Here is a 20,589-nt window from a genome sequence, read left to right as displayed (position 1 = left end):
TGGTGTATCAATCTATTGTCCACACTCTGAAATTTGCTATTACCGTTAGGTCATCTCATTACTCACACTTTGCTTTATTCCATTTTTCCATTCCACTCTACTGATCTTTCCTACCAGTTCTGCTCCTACTCCCTACATGCTGCCCTGCTGCATTCTCATTTCCTGCACTCTGATCCACTCTACTTTACTATTTTGCAGGGGCTCCACTTTTCATCCCGACCCCTCACAGTCTGCACATTTCCATCTTCACTCCACACTCCCTATACTTGCTTTAGCTTTACTTTATTTCCCACACTCTGATCAATAACTATTCTATACCCCATTCCCATTCCTTCCCATCAATTACTGTCTACCTGTGTGATGTGATTCAGGGGTTACCCATCCCCACTGACTATATACATTTGTACATGATTGCCCTTACCACATATAAGGAGGCCTGATGCACAAAAGGCTGGTAAATTTGCTGTATGCTGCCTGCAATTTTACTGGTACTAACACCAGAACAGCACAGCCTATTACACTATTAGGCTAGGTTCACAGTAGTCAGTCGCATAACGTTCATGTGTGTGAAATGCAATGGAGACTGGACATAGACTTTAATTTAAAGCCTGCATGCAGGGAGTTAGAATAGGCTCATAGAATTGTATGGGCAGTGAGTTGATGTGCAGAATTATTCTGCAACGTATTGAGCACTGTGAACCTAACCTTAACGTCAGGAAAATTGTGTACTCACATAGGGTCTCTTTATCAAGGCTGTACAGCGAGTGTACGGAAGTTGTTTTTCACATGGTGTATTTCACTTTGCCGGAGTGGTCCGTTTTCTCTGCAGACAGATTGGGCTTTTGACTCCTATTGCCTTGATAAACATGGCCTTGAAACACTGGATTCATGGTTTGTCTAAATAAAGCAATTAATCATTAAGGAAATGCTGGTTTATCTATAGACATTCTTGGTTGTGATTGGGTGTTTTGGTAACTGAAAGCCCATTTAGTCTTAATGAGATATTGGAAGCACATTTGAAACCTGCTATAGAAGTACATTACAGATACGGTATATGCAATCTAATTACTTACGGGCTGATGTGACTTTCCAGTGATTAAGCTAAAATATTTTGCATTAATGAGAACTACTGTTATGTTCCTTGTTTTATTTTTGTTATAAAACTTTTATAAACATAATAGTAAAAAAGAGAGAAAAAATAATCCCTATTCTTCCAGCAAATGACCCGTCAGACAATTATTATGCAGTAGCTGTTGTCCGCAAAAAAACGAATGATGCATTCACACTGCATGAGCTGAAGGGCAAAAAATCCTGCCATACAGGATACATGCGCACTGCTGGATGGAATATCCCCATAGGAATCCTTAGAAAGAAAGGCCTCATCAGATCGGAAGGTTGTAATATTGCCAAAGGTAAGGGCGCTTCATTATAGCACTTGCATTCTCTACTTTTCACTTTATCTGACTTCAGATATATCATATCTTGTTTTTAGTGTGTGGAGGAAAAACTGTAGGGTTATAAAAGGATGAGGAGGAAAAAAAATGTGCCTCATTCAATGTATATTATTTGGCTGCAGGTGTTTGCCATTTATGCAATGCGATGTGATATGCCAGCCTCCATAGCTTGCCTGATAGGGGGAGCAGCAGAATTTGGTTAAGTACACAAGCCACAAACTGGTCCCCTTTTTGTGCATGCAGACTTGGTTGTGTTTTATGAGTTCAACATGATTTGTGTTTTAAATGCTTGATAGCAATGGGAAATCAGGAGCAGCTATTACTCTCACCCCTTTATGATTTTGTGGTAAGTGCAATAGCCAAAGCTGTTAGATGAGACCCGAATGACAACATAGTTATAAAAAAATGGCAGGTGGGAAACAAGGTGCTTTCAGTTGCAAGAAACAATGGAGATTGGCAAACTGGCTGAACAAGGCTCAAATTAAAACAGAGAACTGGTGAAATGTTTGCCTTATCACTAACTCCTGATCCTGGTGACAAAGAGCTGGAGGGTCAGATGCAGCAATTCTTGCAGGACGACAGTGTTCATCTTAATGCAGTGGTGGTGGTGGAGCTGTGGTGTCTAGGAGTGCTGATGAGTAACTAGAGAGTACTGATGGATGGTGATGGAGAGCAGAAACTGCTTACTTTCATGTAGCAGGAGGCGATGGCAGCGCTTCCAAATGCAGGCTGCACCCGAATTGACCAGCTGCATAAATGTGAGCCCACACACAGGCAGATTACACAACTTGCATTCAAAACAGATGCAGCGAATGGAGGACATTAGCTTCCAATAAACAGTTTGCACGCCGATTGTTCAGTACTCGACTCTTCCACCACGTTGAGGGGTCCTCATGTAAGAGACCTAACCTCTAACAATTAAACAAAGTGTAATTGTTTTAGGGTTTAGTGTATAGTTTGCACCTGCTTTGAATTCAAGGTGTGTATTTAATTCTCTGGGGGGCGTTGCATACCTCTGTTGGTAATCATTTCAGTTGCAGCCTGAATAGGAGTTCTGCCAGTTCCTTTGCTGCCATTTACAAATATAGTGGCTCAGCTTCAACATGGAGGATGACAGATGTTCAGTGGAAACTTTTGCAAGAGGAAAATTTATAAATAAAAAATGTAGCAATTTTGTGGAGATTTTACAACAGGATTTTGATGCAATTTTCAGACAGACAGACACAGAACATTTATATAGCGCTTTTCTCCTGGTGGACTCAAAGCGCCAGAGCTGCAGCCACTAGGGCGTGCTCTATAGGCAGTAGCAGTGTTAGGGAGTCTTGCCCAAGGTCTCCTACTGAATAGGTGATGGCTTACTGAACAGGCAGAGCCGAGATTCGAACCCAGGTCTCCTGTGTTAGAGGCAGAGCCCTTAACCAGTACACTACCCAGCCACCACATTTTCACTGAATGCTAGGACCACACAGAGAAAACGCAGAAAAAAATGCAGCATGCAGGACTTTATCATGCAAAGTCGCACTTTAACATCTAAGGGAATTTTTATACAGTGACTATCAGGGGTAAGTAATGTATGTACTGTATCCAACTTCCTCCTTACTGTATAGATATATACATTGCATGACCTGTGCACAAAGTGTATGTCAATTTGACCAGTGCAAGAAACATAATGTGACCTGCACAAATAGTGTAGCTTGCATTATACACAATGCACACATTGCTACTATACAAACATTACACTATTTGAGTAATGCACTTTTCTTCTAGACATGTGGGTGTTGTGTACATAACACAAGTTGCACTGTTTGCACAACACACACCATGGCCCATATGCAATTCATTTTTTCTCCGGCAAGCAGGAAAATACTCAAAATAAATTTGATAGTACTTTTTTCACCAACTTTTGGGTACTTTTTCAATTGTAAAATGCTGAAAATTTAGTTTACAGAGAAGATGAAAATATCTCCTAGGAGATAACTCAGGTGAAAAAATGAATTGCATATGGCCCCATGTTGCTTGTGAGATTGCCCTGCGCTGTGTGTACACATCAATATTACGGGCTTTTCGTGTATCGGGCCATTGTACTATTTTCCATTTATTTGTAATATTCGTCTTGAATTAGATATAATTATTATATAGTACATTACTTATTTTACAAATTTATATAGACACCTAGAACATTAACTCATTCACATTATTCTCTGTCCCTCTGAGGGAAAGTTTTTACAGTTATTATTATTATTGTTGTTTTTGTTGTTATTGTACATAATCAGCTGTACAGGGTTTGTGTTAACTGTCACTTGTTTTCCATTGGCAACATTAATATTTAAAAGGTGACTAAGGAAGTTTTTCTCTTTCCTCCAAAGCTGTAAGTGCCTTTTTCTCATCAAGCTGCGTGCCAGGGATGAACCAAAAGGACTTCCCTAGTAACCTCTGTGAACTCTGCAAAGGTGATGGAAGTGGAGGAAGTGTTTGTCAAAACACCACTAAGGAACAATTCTATGGATATTCAGGAGCTTTTAGGTATAACAATATTACATAGAAAACGGTTCACAGTAATTTACACACCCAAGCTGGAGAACATAAGTGATCCAGCAAACCTGACCTGTGACAAATGCATGCAATTCTTGCCTGAGCCATATTGGTCTTGTTGTTGGTTGTGTGCAGTGGCAGGGCCACACTGATTCCAGCTGGGGTATGGGACCCCGATAGGGATCCCTGTGCCCCCCCCCCCCCCACACGCTTTCCCTATGGCCGCAAGCAAGACAAGGACCGTTTAGCAGTAAGAGAGACTCATGTAAACCCATGGTGTGCCCCCTGAATGGCACACTCGCGAGGCGTGAGCAAAGCATAGTGGAGAGAACATGGCTGCTTCTGGAGGAACCTAATTCTTACATCTGGAGGCATGTGTCTACTTAGCTGTTGTATCTGGAGGCACATGGCTACTTCATTTTTGTATATGGGGAGGCACTTAGCTGTTTAACAGTAATTATTTTATCTGGAGACATGTGAATACTTAATTCTTTTATCTAGATGCTTGTGACTACTTACAGTAATATTTGTTATCTGGGAGCATGTGACTACTTCATTATTTTATCTGGATGCTTGTGACTGACTACTAAGTAGTTTTATCTGGGGGAATGTGACTGCTTCTTTTACCTGTATATTTATGACTATTTAGTATTTGTATCCAGGGGAATGTGGCAACTTCCTTTATTTTATCTGGACGCTTGTGACTAGGGATGATCAATGAGGTGAAAATATTTGATGCAAGTTTTTTATGCAAATATATGCAGTTTGAAAATGGACCAATCAATTTAAACCCTAGTTCATTGATTGGTTCATTTTAAAACTGCATATATTTGCATATAAATGTGCATAAACTCGGAAGAATTTGCATCGCTTTGTTCATCCCTACTTGTGACTTCTTAATATTTCAATTATAGAGCATGTGACTACTTAATTATTTTATCTGCAGGCATGTGACGACATTCTCTTTTTTGCAGGCATGTGACTACTTAATTCTTTTGTTTGGAGGAACATGCCTACTTAATTATTTTATCTGGAGGCACATAGTTACTTAATTATTGTATTCTTGTATCTAGGGGAGCATGACTATGTAATTTATGTCTCTGGGGACATAGTGGCAGTTAAATTCTGGTATCTGGGGAACCTTGCTGCTTAATTCTGGTATCTGGGGAACACATCACCGTCTGATAATGGAAGTGTGGCCTGCAGATAAAAAACAGATTCCCTCTTTGGCAGTATAATTAATTTTCGGCCTCCCATGACCCGTTGGAACACAGATCTTCCAATTTGCTTAAACGCTCTTTTAACTGATAAACTGGGAGGCCGGTAATGTGGGCTCAAATTTATTGTTCTGTCTGGGTCCTCCTTGTATGGTCTTAATCCATCTCGGGCTTTACGTAGAGGAGGAAGATGAATAATGTTACTGCACTGCCGGCTCCTAGCCAATCAGTTGCTGCCCTGCAGGGCATTAGCCTCCTGATGTGTTCAGGTACCTTGTTAGATCACTTTTTGGATCATTTGACTTACTCTGTGTTCTCCACCTTCAGTAAATCAACTTAACTGTCTCAAGAGAAAATGGGAACAAATACAGAATAATGGTTTAGAAAATCCTCATGATATATATAGCTGTGCTAGAGGAAATTACATCGCATTGCAGCATATAGTGTGTTTGTCATTTGTGATCTTGTAGTGGCCACTGGGAAGTAAGAACCGTTTTCTTATGTATTCTTACAGGTGTTTAAAAGAAAAGGGAGATGTGGCGTTTGTGAAACACACCACTGTTTTTGAGAATTCTGACGGTATGTATTCCTGTCTCTATACGCCTTGTCCAATTACACAGCAGTACAAGGAAACATGTCACTTGTCAGCATGTCTGGAAAGCACAGATCAGTGTCTGCTACTGTGATGTCTCATTTATGTCAATTAGCAATCCTGTAATCTGGCAAATAACATTTCCAACGATCACTGGTGCATTAATTATACAATTATGCTGCTCTTTTTAGCACTTGAGAATCAATAGTATTAGGAACTAATAGCCATCGCTTAGGCGCAGGAAAAATAGCATAAACCTAAAGAAAGAGAATGCCTGGAAGATGTTTACATGTAATAATATCCTGGCACCATCCGCCATCAAAACCATTATTGTTTTAAATATTTATTCTTCACTTTTCTACTGAGGTGAGGATGAGAAGTCCTGAAGAACAACTAGTGACGTAGCTAGAGAGTATGGAGCCCCACAGCAAAACTTTCATATAACCATCAGATGGAGGCACTCTTGAGCAAATGCTGCCCTATGGATAAGTTAACTGAGCAATTTACATTCTCATGCAATGTATACTGCAAATAGTCCATGGGCTCTGAGACAAAGCTAGAGGGTGGAGGAGCACAAGAAAGTTAATAGTGAATGCATCAAGTACCCCCTGGGGCATACCTATGATCCAGCCGCCAGGAGATTTGGGCGCATGATAAAGCCGATAAATGACTCACCCTGCTCCTGCACAAGTTGGCATTAATTACTACTCCCCCTCCAGGCCGCCATGGATAGTGGGGAAAGATGTAATTCGGCTGCCAGTTATTGCAGTATTTTGTGCTCCATCTCTTGACGGCATCCAAATTACTCGCTGAGCGCCACTTTCATGGATTTCTAAAGATATAAACAATTGTGAACTAGTCAGATTCAGAATATGTTTTGCAAACTACCATAAGCTTTTTTGGATCATTAGTGTTCTTTTATGCTTACATTGAGGCACTAATCATTAATACAATATATTTGCATTACTGATTTTGTTCCTGTTCTTAAATACAACATGATCCCATGCTACTATTTACATCTAATGCTACACTGCAAAACATGAGACAGCAGCAGCATTTGAACAGAGAAATAGTTAAGAGTGTATAGAGATGATTTAAAGTGTAACTCCCTAACAGAAAAACATACCAGTTAACCTCTGGGCGTATTAGGGCAAAAATGTAGATACCTACCTTGCACCCGCGCAGTAGCACGGAGCCACCGCTCAGGCTCGGCGGAAATGGGGGTGCCTGTTCGGCTCCGTGCTACTGCGCAGGTGCAAGACGTTTGCGCCTGCACAGTGTGCCAAACTCCCTAGTCAATGGGCTCAGGGGTCCCAGCGACAGAACGGCAAGTAGGGGGGTGGGGACGAGCGCTGTAATTACAGTGCAGGAGATTTGGGCGCGGCCGGCGCCATCATAGGCCGTAATAGGAATTACGGCTATAGCGGCGCACAGTTAGTAACTCAGAAGACGGAGTTGAAGTTGCTTTTAAAACACTGTAACTCCCCTTCCAGCAATAGCTGAAAGCTGAATTACATTATTCCCCACCATCCACGTGGACCGGGAGGGGGAATAGTAATTAACGCCGCCAGGAACATGTGCAGTAGCAGGATAAGCCATATACCGGCTGTATCCTGCGCCCAAGTCTCCCGGCGGCCAAGTCATATGTATGCGGTGGGGAAGCCTCTGGATTATCTGAGGTGAATATCCAAATTGGGCACTTTTTTCCCTTCAGGTACACTTTAAAGGGAACCTAAAGCGAGAGGGGTATGGAGGCTGCCATATTTATTTCCTTTTCAGCAATACCAGTTGCCTGGCTGTCCTGCTGGTCCTCTGCCTCTAATACTTTTAGCCCCAGACCCTGAACAAGCATGAAGCAGATCAGATGTTTCTGACATTGTCAGGTCTAACTGGATTAGCTGCATGCTGGTTTCTGGTGCTCCAGCCCTGGACACTTTTAGATCAAAATTGAAAAGCCTCCTGTTTATTTTGACATTTATGACCACATAACTTTTTCCCCTGTACACATCACTATGTACTGGTCTGAGACAAGCTTATGCGCTTTGGGTCCTACAGGAGAAAAGTGTTCTACAAATGTTTTGTCGTGGTTGGTGTGATTCAGACACTACTGCAGCCAAACAGATCTGCAGGGCTGCCAGGCAAATAGTATTGTTTAAAAGGAAATAAATATGGCAGCCTCTAAATCCTTTTCACTTCAGGTGTCCTTTAAGCACTTTTGAAAGTATTTGAACAAAGTAATAAGTAGAAAAGATTAGCAACTGTAGAAAAATAATGGTGACCACAAGTGAAATAGATTGATGGACTGATTGCGACATTTATTACCGTGAATACCCATGACACTTTGTTTTATGAGTCTACACTTTGTTTTTATGAGTTTTATGAGTCTACTTCATTTATCACTTTTGTGTCAGTGCCCCGTAATTAACAACTTAATTAAAGTTATATTTTAGTGCGTTTGAGGGACTCTTGCCCTGGAGGAACCAGTTTGTGATAGTGTTTCCCAGAGTACTTGTATGTAGTTTTTGTATGCTTCTCAGATCCTCGACTTTACCTCTGCTGTCCGGGACCCTTTTCTTCTTTGTGATTCTGCTCCTCTCTGTGCACAAGCAAGGCCATGCTGCGCATGCACAAATACAGTCCTCACATGCACAGTAGCACAAAGCCAGTTATGCAGGGGAGAAAAAAATGCCCTGCGTGAATTACTTTGTGCAACTGGGCAGGCATAAACCCATACATGACTTGGTGCACACTCATGAAAGCATAAACAACAAGCCCTTGTTGAACCCGCTTAGAGGGACCCTGCACTAAACACTGGAGCCTCTGCACTACCCATAGACTTCCCTCTACTGAGGTATCTATCTGTGTTATCCCCCCATACCCCTTACTTACTCCCTGCTTCAGGTACATTTTAAGTTGAAGCTGTAAGGCGCTTGTTGGCTAGCAGATCGAAGGTTGAACTGTGCACAGCCTATCTATGTGAAAGAGGCTTCAACAATAATGAACTGATATGTGTCAAAATGTAATTATTACTTTAGTTATCTGAAATGCAGCAATAAATGACGTTTGCTTATTTTTTAGGAAGGAGCTCAGAGGAATGGACAAAGGATTTACGGTCTGTTGATTTCCAGTTGCTGTGTCCTAATGGTGCCAGGGCAGAGGTGGATCAGTATGCCCACTGTAACTGGGGACAGGTTCCTGCCCATGCAGTCATGGTGCATTCAGACACTAACAGACATGCATTGTTTGGCCTTCTGGATAAGGCTCAGGTAAGTGCAATAAGCAGAAACAAACCTCACATTGCTGCTTTGATAGGAATACACGATAGATAACATCTATGTACTAGTAATATAAACATGCAGATGTCAAGTATGCTGAAGGGGGATTATGTTATAAGGTTGTCTGAAATTTGTACCTGTGTACATAGTTTTGTTTTCATTGTAAAGCACTGCACTATATTTTGCGTATAAATAATGGAAATAAATAAAACCAAATATATTAAGCGATAGAACTCAACCTGTATTGAGAACAATTGGTTGAATAGTAGTAGCTGTGTATTTTATCTTGGTTGATCTTTTTTCCTATCCCGCCTCCTGTGTGTCCACTGTGATGGATTACATTTTCCACCCTCCATTTTAAAATGGGCTTTGATCCCATAACAGCTTACGGGCAGCACTCAATTAACCAGTAATATCGCTTGAGCCATAAGGCTCATACACATGTCAGGCGGATTGTTCAAGTCCAGTCTTATCAGCTGAAAGACGGACTGTACACACGCCTGATTGGACGTCCGGACGACTGGACGTCCAAACGACGGGTCATTTAAAAAAATCAGACGTGTGTATGAGCCTAAAGGGAGACATGGACATTACATTGCACATCAGTTGTCCTTCCAGTTATAACTGACAGCAACAGATATAGTGGAAAATGGCCCTAAGGCTTTCAGACTGCTTCTGAGAGAAACTGATGGCGAGGTATGTATGTAATATTAATTGGTAGGTATTGTACATCATGTGTGACATTATGAGATAAACATGTATGTACAGTGCCAAACATATTAACCAGGCTGTTTTATTTTGCTGCCTGAAAGAGTTAGATTCTAGGCATGGAAGTGACAGCTTCTGTCTTGTCGTTACCTTGTCGAAAATATAGTGAACATCACTGATAAGCAAATTACATCCATAAATGTTTTCATGTCAGTAAACAACTTCTGAGTGCAGGGAGAGATAAAATACATGAACTATTGACCTTTTCCTAACTCTGAGACACTTAATAGGATGCCACTGATTAGAGGCAGTAAAACATTTAGGCAGCGAACACACTTGTCTTTCAGTTTTCTGCACACATTTTCTGCACACCAAGTGTGTTTCTATGCAGAAAAACGCACATGTTTTTTTCACAGCAGCTGATGTACTTGATACAGAAAACTGACAAAATGTGCAGAGTCATCATGCAGAATGCCAGTTTTTTTTTCTGTGCGCAAAACACATATTAACCTCCTGGGCGTTACGGACGAGCTCAGTTCGTCCAGTAATGCCGCAGTGCACTGCTCAGGCCCTGGTGGGCCAATTTGCACAATTTGCTTTTTCAAATACACAGCTAGCACTTTGCTAGCTGCGTGTTTGTTGCGATCGCCGCCGCTCGCCGCTGATCCGCTGCTACCCGCCGCGAAAGAGGCCCCCCCCGCAGACCCCTTGCACAGCCTGGCCAATCACCGCCAGGCTGCGCTATGGGGTGGATCGGGACTCCCCCGACATCATGACGTCATCGCGATTGTCGCCATGTCGACGGGGGAAGCCCATACAGGAAATTCCTTTCAGAACGGGATTTCCTGTTGGGTATTTGCGCCGGCGGCGATCGGAGGGGTGGGTGGGAAAGCGAAGGGAGGGGGGAAGCATGGCTAGCTACATGTAAAGTAATGTTAAGCGCTAGGCTAGCTACATGTTAAAAAAAATAGCTTAAAAAAACCCTCCCGCGGCCGTGCGCCGCAATAAATCAGAACGCCAGGGAGGTTAAGTGTGAACTAGCCCATTGATTAGCATTAGTGTGCAGAAAACGCACACAAAAACAGTCAAGTGTTTTCTCTCCCTCAGCCAGTGCCAGATGTGCCCTAAATCTTTGGCAATGTTTTTACAGTGCTCCTTTTCAAAATACTTATCTGTGCAGAAGGTTTTCAAAGCCAGGCCTTTTTCTAATTGTCTTTTGTGAACAAGCCCTAAATTAGAAATTAAACATCAATAATTTATTGATCTCTCTTCTATTTTTAAACTTTTTACTTTGCAATGTATTGCTTTTTTCCCCTTTTGCATGGCAGAAACAGTGCCCACTGGCACTCAAAGCATGTTTATTATACAAGAGTGAGTGGGAATAGATGAGTGAGGCAGCTCTAGCTTTCTTTTTATTTTGGCATCATACGTTCAGTTCAGTTCTGCTTTAAAAGCATACAGTGTTTCCCCGAATAATAAGAGACTTTCTTATATTCATTTTTGCTCCAAAAGATGTGCTTGTCTTATTTTTGGGAGAAACGCTGGTAGTTTTCCTATGCAAAATGTATATACTGCATGCCATGCTGAAACACAAGCAGCGTGCACAGAGCTTGTGGTTTGCAGATATTGGCTCTCACTTACAAGAAATTGATTCTGCTAATCATGTGGGTAATGGTCTATTTCTTGCAGGCAGAGAACTCTGTCAGGCTCCCCAGAGCTATGATAGGATAAGCTGTGTGTCCTGGGAAGAGGTGAAGTGCTGCTAATGCTTATCATGACCGATCAGGAGGGCTGGCTCCAACAAATTGCCTGACACATATACAGGACTGTAGAACTCACATTATACTGTTGCTTTCTTGTATCCAGGCTTTGTATTGAGCGTGACTTGCTGGTGTCATGTGGGCTGCTGCTAGGGCTTACATTCGGGGGATGTCTTATATTTCAAGCATGCTACGAATTCCTGCTAGGGCTATTATTCTCAGGGGATGTCTTACTTTATTACTTTAGGGGAAACACGGTAGTTACTTTATTTGAACTAAATATGAATTGGGACAGTAGTGCAGCAATATTCAGTACACTTGAACAGTCTTTCATGCATACAGCCAGTAATACTATATACAGTAAATTATACATATTTTGTGTAAGAACCTTATTTGTGCTGTTATTTATATTCTTTATTTTCTGCTCTTTAGGAATATTATGGGAGTGACGATACTACTGAATTTCAAATGTTTAACTCTTCGGTTTATAATCAAAAAGACTTGATTTTCAAGGACTCTACCTTTAAGATTGTTCCAGTGAAAGAAAAGAAAACTTACGAAGAATGGCTGGGTAGAAGTTACATTGACTCTTTAGAGGGCCTGCAGTGTTCATCCAGTATATGTAAGAACTCTCCTATTTTATATTTAACATATCTCCCAGTCAGGGGTGTAACTACAGAGGAGTAGCCCATGCAGCTGCAGGGGGGCCAGGGCTGTAAGGGGCCCCAACTACTCCTGTAGGACTCAAAGTGCTTGCGAGGCAGCCACTAGAGTGCACTCAGTAGGCAGTAGCAGTGTTAGGGAGTCTTGCCCAAGTCCTCCTTACTGAATAGGTGCTGGCTTACTGAACAGGAAGAGCCGAGATCTGAACCCTGGTCTTCTGTGTCAGAGGCAGAGCCCTTTACCAGTACACTATCCAGCCACAGCTGGACTACTACTTTACTCCCTCTGATAAAGGGGTCTTTATGTTTGTAAAGGGGTCTATCCTTTGTGTTTTATGACCCTTGTGAGATGGGCACCAGACAGTGAGGGTCGCAAGGGGTTGGCAAGTCAAAGGGTGTAAACAATTGATTGGCATTGCTGGAAAGTCCCATGATTTGTAGCAGGGGCGTAACTGCAGATTTTCAGAGCGCCTCCCCGTCCCCGTCCCTGGGGGCCGCTCAGGGCCGTTTTGTGGGGGATGGAGGGTTGGCAGCATGAGAAGAAAGCCGTGGCCACAGTTGGCGGGGGGGATGGGAAGTCCCCCCCCCTCTCCCTCACCTCGGGGCTCTCCCCTCTGCGCTCCCTTCCAGCTTAAAGAAGTGTCCGTGGGCAGCGCGAACAGTGGCGAGCAGCGGTGGCAGCAAACAGATACATACCTTCCGTGCGCTCCAGCCAGTGCGTTCCTCTCGCTAGCCTCTGAGGCGACTTCCTGGCTAGCGAGAGGAACGCAGGCCGGAGCGCACGGGAGGTATGTATCTGTTTGCTGCCGCCGCTGCCCACGGACACACATTTAAGCTGGAGGGGAACGCAGAGGGGAGAGCCCCAAGGTGAGGGAGAGGGGGGAACTTCCCCTCTCCCCGCCGACTGTGGCCACAGCTTTCCCCTCATGCTGCCAACCCTCCAGCCCCCACAAAACGGCTCCGGGGGGGACCCGGGCCCCCCCGCGGGAGCAGGGGCTGCAGGCCCTATTGTTACGCCAGTGATTTGTAGTTACGCCCCTGCTAACAGGGCCGGTTCTCTCATGAAGCAAGGAGAAACATTTGCATCAGGCGCAGAGATTTCAGGGGCAGCATTTTTGTACTGTGTGTACCTTCCTGAGGAGGAATGGAGTGGCTGAGGGTGAGCAGTTTGTTTGTCACAGAATTACAGCCAGCCAGTGTGCTGTTGTGTTGAGCTGCAGCATGTCATGTGAGAACATTAAATGAAGCAGAGTAAATTGTCGGGTGCTGTGCGATCATTACAAATGAGGGGGTGGCGACGCATCCTCACAAGTTTGCCTCAGGCAGCAAAAAGTCTAGACCAGGCCCTGCCTGCTACCAGTCTCTCACCGAGTGAATGTTACACTACAAGAGAATGATATAAGTGATATTTAATCACCCATCAGAATTCTACACAAAGCAATGCCAATGTAGTATAAATACACGGCAGCCTACAAGGAAACAGCAAATATAATTTTGCTTATACTTTGAGTAAAGAACCATATATTGTCATAAAAGTGTAACTAAGAGAGAAGGCGATAGTCAGAAAATGGTGGTTCAGAGACCCAAATAATAGGAGCAATTGGATACCCCACCAAGACATGTATATAAACAATAATAAAAGTTGGCAACGTGAAAACGAGGTGGGGGGAAGTGGGTACTCACTATGCTTGCATGCAACATCACCATCCATTTAAAGCACAACTGAAGTGAGAGATACATGGAGGCTACCATATTTATTTCCTTTTAGGCAATACCAGTTGCCTGGCAGCCCTGCCGATCTATTTGGCTGCAGTAGTGTCTGAATCACACCAGAAACAAGCATGCAGCTAATCTTGTCAGATCTGACAATAATGTTAGAAACACCTGATCTGCTGCATGCATGTTCTGTGTCTATGGCTAAAGTATTAGAGGCAGAGGATCAGCAGGATAGCCAGGCAACTGGTAAACTAAAAAGGAAATATGGCATCCTCCATAAACCTCTCACTTCAGTTGTCCTTTAACAAAAAGTAATATGCATATATAACAAATAATATCCAATGTATGTGCGCGTGGATGAGCTACAGATTTATCATTTCAATTCCAGTAAAATAGACTGTGCAAGTAGGAATGTCACTGGGCACAGGCGACCATTTTATTCCACGTTTGCAATGAAAGAGCCAATCTCCTCTATTGCACTAATAAGCAGCTCTGGGACACAGCCCAGGAATGCAAGCAAGGACAATATGACATCAAGGAAAATGCTTCATCAGCATCAGTGCTGCATAATGATTATCAGCCGCATGATCCAAAATCTATTTCTACGCCAAACAATAATATGTTTGATATAAATTCCAAAGGTCACGGAACAAGCATCAGATTACAGGCTGTAAGCTTAATCTACTTGTACAGGGGAAGTAAAGACCTCCATCATTTTAATATGGAGCCCAGTGGTCCTAGTTGGTATTGATAAAACTCTGATGAGTCTTACCCTTCACCAGCCTATGAAAAGGACTCACTTATGGCTGCCTCTGCCCTGTAATATTTCCCAGCTTCCTGTTGGGACATAAAGTGATGAGAATTTTTCAGAAAAATCCAGAATCCAGAAAAATCAACACACTGAGCAATAAAAATTATGTAAAAAAAAATGAGATTACAGGATTACAATTCCTATCAAAACCAACGTAGTTTTGTCTGATGTGGGGCTTTATGCTGGTTTTGTTGTTATTTTATTCCAGATAGCGTTAATTGATAACAACAGCTAAAGTCTGGTGTCTGGGAGGCCTTTTGTTCATTGACATGAAGTAACAGTTGCAACAGCCTCACTAGCCTTATAACTGACTGACATATCTGAAGGAGCCTGAGAGACAAAACTGTTGATTTACAGTTGCAAAAATATTAGTGTTATTATATATTTAAAGATAGTGGAATGGCTGGACACCGGATGAATGTTAACGCAATACTAAAGTGACAATGGAAAAAAGCTAGATGCTCATCTATGTAGAGGGAATGGTCTGGATCCCATAGGGCCTTCCCAATCCTCTCTCCGTGCCCTGGGTCCACCAATGTCCCTTGCTGACATTCCATGCCTTCGGGACTCCTCGGAAAGGCTTCAGAAGCACTTCGCATCCGTACTGCACATGTGTGAGGTCAGACGTAGTGCGTAGTGTGGACTCACTCCTCTTCGGAAGTACTAAGGGATGAGAGTACGTTCGAAGCATTCACAAGGACTCCCAAAGGCGTATTCCACCAGTTGAATGGATAAGCTCAATGGGGGGACATTGGTGGACCAAGACCAATGAGAGAAGACCAGAAAGGCTTCTATGGCAAGGGTCAGGAACCTTTATGGCGGAGAGAGCCAGGAACGCCACATATTTTAAAATTTAATTCCCGTGAGAGCCATACAATGTGTTTCAAACTAAATACAAGTACTGTTGGAGAGGCCATTAGTTTTGGGGGAGCGTGAGTAAGCTAGTGGTGCATGCTACAGCAGTAATCCAAAAACGACAAAGAGAATCCTTGCGCTCCCAATCCAGTAGCACACAGTCACTTCCACAAATCTTCCTTATACTAGGTGTTAAGCACTGCAGCTGCTCCAATTTGGGGGAAATCAGACACATCTAGATAAAGAAGGAGCGCTCCATAGTGCATTACCAAAAGTATAACATTTATTCACAAAGACAATTTGGTACTCACAACCTTTGTAGTAAGATTCGCATATCAGCGGTGGAATCAGCGTGCGTGTGACGTCATTACGTGTTTCAGCGCACTGCGCCTTCATCAGATCTAATGACTTCACACGCACGCTGATTCCAGGCCCCGCCCAACTCCGGCGAGATGAGGTTCAAGCTTCGCGGAGACCGTGTGCACCCGTTGCCCGGAAGTGTAGCGGTTGGCCTTACCGCTGATATGCGGATCTTACTACACAGTTTGTGAGTACCAAATTGTCTTTTGTGAATAAATGTTATACTTTTAGTAATGTACTATGGATCGCTCCTTCTTTATCTGCATGCTACAGCAGTAGCATGCCTACTTTGAAAAAGTTACTTGCGCTGACACACTAAGCTGCGCTGCTAGAGCGGCGCAGATTGGTGAATCAACCTCTACTGATTTGTCTGAGAGCCAGATGCAGCCATCAAAAGAGCCACATCTGGCTCTTGAGCCATAGGTTCCCTACACTTGCTCTATGGGATCCTGAGCCTCCCCTCTCCATAGGCGAGCCTTTACATAGCCTTCCCTCTACGTAACTTTTTTTTTCAGGGTCGCTGTAGTATTGCTCTAAGCTCACCCATTGTTTACAGTGCAGATCATCCTGTTTTTCCAAGTCTTTCAAATCAGATTTAAAGCAAAGAAATGTATATGCAAAGAGCTGCTGTAATACCTGATATAACTAGAGGGTTATTTTCTATCCTACATCTCAGAGTTCTCGTGTTGAATAGCCATTAGTGATCTATTAATAGAGCTTTCATTTGATGAGCTGTCATACAGAGATGCATGCTCATGCTGCATTATAATGCACAGCTCAGCAGTAACCACAGCTTCCCATGGGAGTAATAGCTAGGAGGCAAGTATATAATAATCACTGCTCCTGAGATCTATTACCTGGGGATATCTTCTGTATCCAGAGAGGTCTATAAGCACAGCTAACAGCATTACATCCCAGAAATGCCATCCCAGCCATGTCAGGGGATACCTGCACAGCCCTCGTGTCCTGTTCCTGGAATGCTACGGATACTAGCGCTGCTAGAATGTTTCTAGCAAACATCCCTTTTCTTTTCCATTTTTTCTTCCCATGAATGAAATGATAGCAATAGAGCTCCTCGTTTAATTACGCCTAATGAGTTTAAAATGAAAAGGGTATATTCTAAAATGACATTATTTTTGTTTTACTCTCTTCTCCTCCAGCTTTAACTCCAGTGAACATTGCCGTACTGCTAATTAGCAATATCCTGCTAATTAAGTTTTCTGCATAATTACCAACTACTGAGTCATCAAGATGTCCTTGGAAATGTACTGCAAACATGCGGAGATTTTCTTTTTTTTCTCTCTCTCTCTCTCTCTCTACTGAAACAACCGAGCCTCTGAGCGATGAATGTATGCTTTATTCAGTGCCTGCCGGACCAGCAAACTTCTCAGTGTAACCTACTCCGGAGTCATAAAATAGGTCTTCTCAGTGGCCCCCTGTATTCACAGGAAGCCATATTTACCATTTGCACTGTAAAAATGAATGTAGACATCCAACCAACAAACCTTAATTCTGGTGATACCTTTAATGACTAACTGTACATGGTTAATTGTGAGCTTTCAAAACGTTACGTTTTTTCTTCAGGCATTATACAGAACTGGATCAGAACTCTGGAAAAGTGAATGTAACATACAGAGACTTGGGTGATTCTGTAGGCTCAATCTGACACAATGTCACACACTTTTACCTAAATAGACTTCCTCAGTGATCAGATCTTTTGAACCCTGACAGCATTTGTCAATACAGGTAAACACAAACTATAATCAACTTAGTTCTCAGCCAGAGAGCAGCAACAGGCCCACAATCAGCCAGTCTGTCTGTATGAGGCTGTGTTCCTACTCGAGAGGAGAATAGACATTTTTTGTCTGATCTCTGCTCATTGCTAAACTGGCAGCAAATGGCTCCAATTTTATAAATAGGAACCATTCACACTTGTCAGTCTACAATGGATCCGTGAGATCTGTTGCGGTAAGCCTGCCGCACTTCTGTACTATCCGCGATAATCGCGTGCAGGCAGATGCGTTTCCCGATATAGCCTATGGTGGTAACACATCTGCCCTGGACTACAGCCGATCCACAGCGAACCCTCGGAGTGGACTCTACACTGTCCGCTCCCGCTGGCTGCACATGGTCTGAATTTTGCCTAGTTAATGAGAACTTGTACTGAAAAAAAAGGAACCTGGGGGGGGGGGGGGGGGGGGGAGATTACCTCGGGAGGGGAAGCCTCTGGATCCGATTGAGGCTTCCCCCGACCTCCTCCATCCCACGGTGGTCTCTCCAGGCCACTCCGAACGGTGGCCATGTGAATATTTACCTTCTACGGCTCCAGCGCAGGCTTGGATCAGGTAGATCTAGCCGATCCCAGTCGGGTGCGCTCTACTGCGCAGACGCAAGTTGCCTGCGCAGTACAGCGGACCTGACTGGGATCGGCTAGCCGAGAGCCGCTTCTGCGCCAGCGCTGGAGCTGGGGAGGGTAAATATTGCAGGGACTGCCTAGAGAGACCACCATGGGACTGAGGAGGACAGGGGAAGCCTCAATCGGATCCAGAGGCTTCCCCCTCCCGAGATAAGCATCCCTCAGGGGCCCTTTTTTTCAGTACAGGTTCACTTTAAATGGCCTAGGCTAAGCATCACTGAGAGGGCGGGGCTACATATATTGATATGTAGTAATACATAGATATAGGATTCTGAAACCAGAAAAAATGCAGCAAAACTGGGTATTCTGAATAATTTACTGCATTCTACTATAAGTCACTCTAGTGCCTCTTTAAGTTTATATTAAGAAATACATAAATATTCTTGCACTACTTTTGCATTTGTTCTGAAGCGAAATGATGCTGAGACAACAAAAACTGGTGTCAGCAACCACTGTTATCTATTGAGGAGAAGACTGGAGAAGGATGTGTGATATGAAGCACATATGACAGGCCTATTCATTTAGGAGGTGGATGGTACCTGCAAAGTGAATTTGCCGTTGGAGGTGGAGCTTGTGGTGACTATCAACACAAGAGTACCATTTAGTATCTATGTATAAACTTGGCAATGCGTTCAATCAAAGTGATGCTTAATATGTTTAGGATTAAAATGAACCTGAGGTGAGAGGAATACGGAGGCTGCCATATTTATTTCCTTTTAAAGGATACCACAACTGAAATGTGACATAATGAGATAGACATGTGTATGTACAGTGCCTAGCACACAGATAACTATGCTGTGTTCCTTTTTTTCTTTCTCTGCCTGAAAGAGTTAAATATCAGGTATGTAAGTGACTGACTCAGTCCTGACTCAGACAGGAAGTGACTACAGTGTGACCCTCACTGATAAGAAATTCCCCTTTTTTACCTCTTTCTTGCTCTCAGAAGCCATTTTCTGCTAGGAAAGTGTTTTATAGTTGGAATTTCTTATCAGTGAGGGTCACACTGTAGTCACTTCCTGTCTGAGTCAGGACTGAGTCAGTCACTTACATACCTGATATTTAACTCTTTCAGGCAGAGAAAGAAAAAAAGGAACACAGCATAGTTATCTGTGTGCTAGGCACTGTACATACACATGTCTATCTCATTATGTCACATTTCAGTTGTGGTATCCTTTAAACAATATCAGTTGCTTGGCAGCCCTGCTGATCTATTTGGCTGCAGTAGTGTCTGAATCACACCAGAAACCAGCATGCAGCTAATCTTATCAGATCTGAGAATAATGTCAGAAACACCTGATCTGCTGCATGCTTGTTCAGGGGCTATGGCTAAACGTTTTAGGGGCAGAGGATCAGCAGGACAGCCAGGCAACTGGTGTTGCTTAAAAGGAAATAAATATGGTAGCTTCCATATCACTCTCACCTCATGTTCACTTTAAAGCACTAACTTGTTGTTATTTTAGATGTTTACATATGCAATCTATTTCTTTTTTAATGTTCAAATGGAATTATGTCAAATGTAACTATGCTCATTAATAAGTGGCTAATGTAATCATGCATCTTTAATGCCTAAACTGTACTCCTTGGCTATTTATGAACACGTGATGAAACAAACTGCTACGGTGGCGTAGTGATTAGCGCTCACTTGCCTTGCAGCGCAGGGTCCCGGTTCAAATCCCAGCCAGGGCACAATCTGCAAGGAGTTTGTATGTCCTCCTCGTGTATGCGTGGGTTTCCTGTTGTGGTTAGAGTAGGACTGGTTTTAGTGGGGTGTCCTTACAACAAACTCCCCTCTCCTCATCTAATGCACTTGGTCAGCCATTACTGGCATATTGAAAAGTATAAATATAACGATTTCTATTATCTCACTCCATCATCATTCACTAAGTGAGGCATCTCCTTATATTGTTCTTGTCTCTTTTGTATGGTGATTGATAGGCCTTGCTTTGCATAGCTGATCTATATTTGTATGACCCACGAGAATTAGAATCAATATATAGGGGGATTAGCACAAAAGCAAATACCTGTTGCATGGCAGCCCTGCTGATCCTCTGCCTCCAATGCTAGGTACACATGATGCAATTTTCTGACAAATTTACTGTCAAATCAGCTATTTCCAACATGTCCAATGTGATTGCCGATCGATTTTCCGATCAATTTTTCATAGAAGTGAACAGAAAATCGTTCGGAAAATCGATCAGAAATCAGATCGGACATGTTGGAAATATTCGATG

At 43.0% G+C, this 20,589-nt stretch overlaps 1 protein-coding gene across 3 annotated transcripts in view; it reads left to right on the top strand.

Moving 5' to 3' along the window:
- MELTF (melanotransferrin) overlaps positions 1–18,094 on the top strand; it is a 76,105-nt gene extending 58,011 nt beyond the window's left edge. For all 3 annotated transcript variants that reach the window (XM_068279316.1, XM_068279314.1, XM_068279315.1), the window contains 6 exons: positions 1,218–1,412; positions 3,821–3,977; positions 5,718–5,782; positions 8,874–9,061; positions 11,971–12,160; positions 17,103–18,094. In XM_068279316.1, the coding sequence (XP_068135417.1) occupies positions 1,218–1,412; positions 3,821–3,977; positions 5,718–5,782; positions 8,874–9,061; positions 11,971–12,160; positions 17,103–17,170 (863 nt within the window). In that variant the 3' untranslated portion in view covers positions 17,171–18,094. The remainder of the gene's footprint in view (positions 1–1,217; positions 1,413–3,820; positions 3,978–5,717; positions 5,783–8,873; positions 9,062–11,970; positions 12,161–17,102) is intronic.
- Positions 18,095–20,589: the final 2,495 nt, after the last annotated feature.

Source organism: Hyperolius riggenbachi, chromosome 4 (genome assembly GCF_040937935.1).
Source record: "Hyperolius riggenbachi isolate aHypRig1 chromosome 4, aHypRig1.pri, whole genome shotgun sequence".
Lineage (NCBI taxonomy): Eukaryota > Metazoa > Chordata > Amphibia > Anura > Hyperoliidae > Hyperolius > Hyperolius riggenbachi.
The sequence above is the reverse complement of the archived record's forward strand: the minus strand, read 5'-3'. Positions and strand labels throughout refer to the sequence as shown.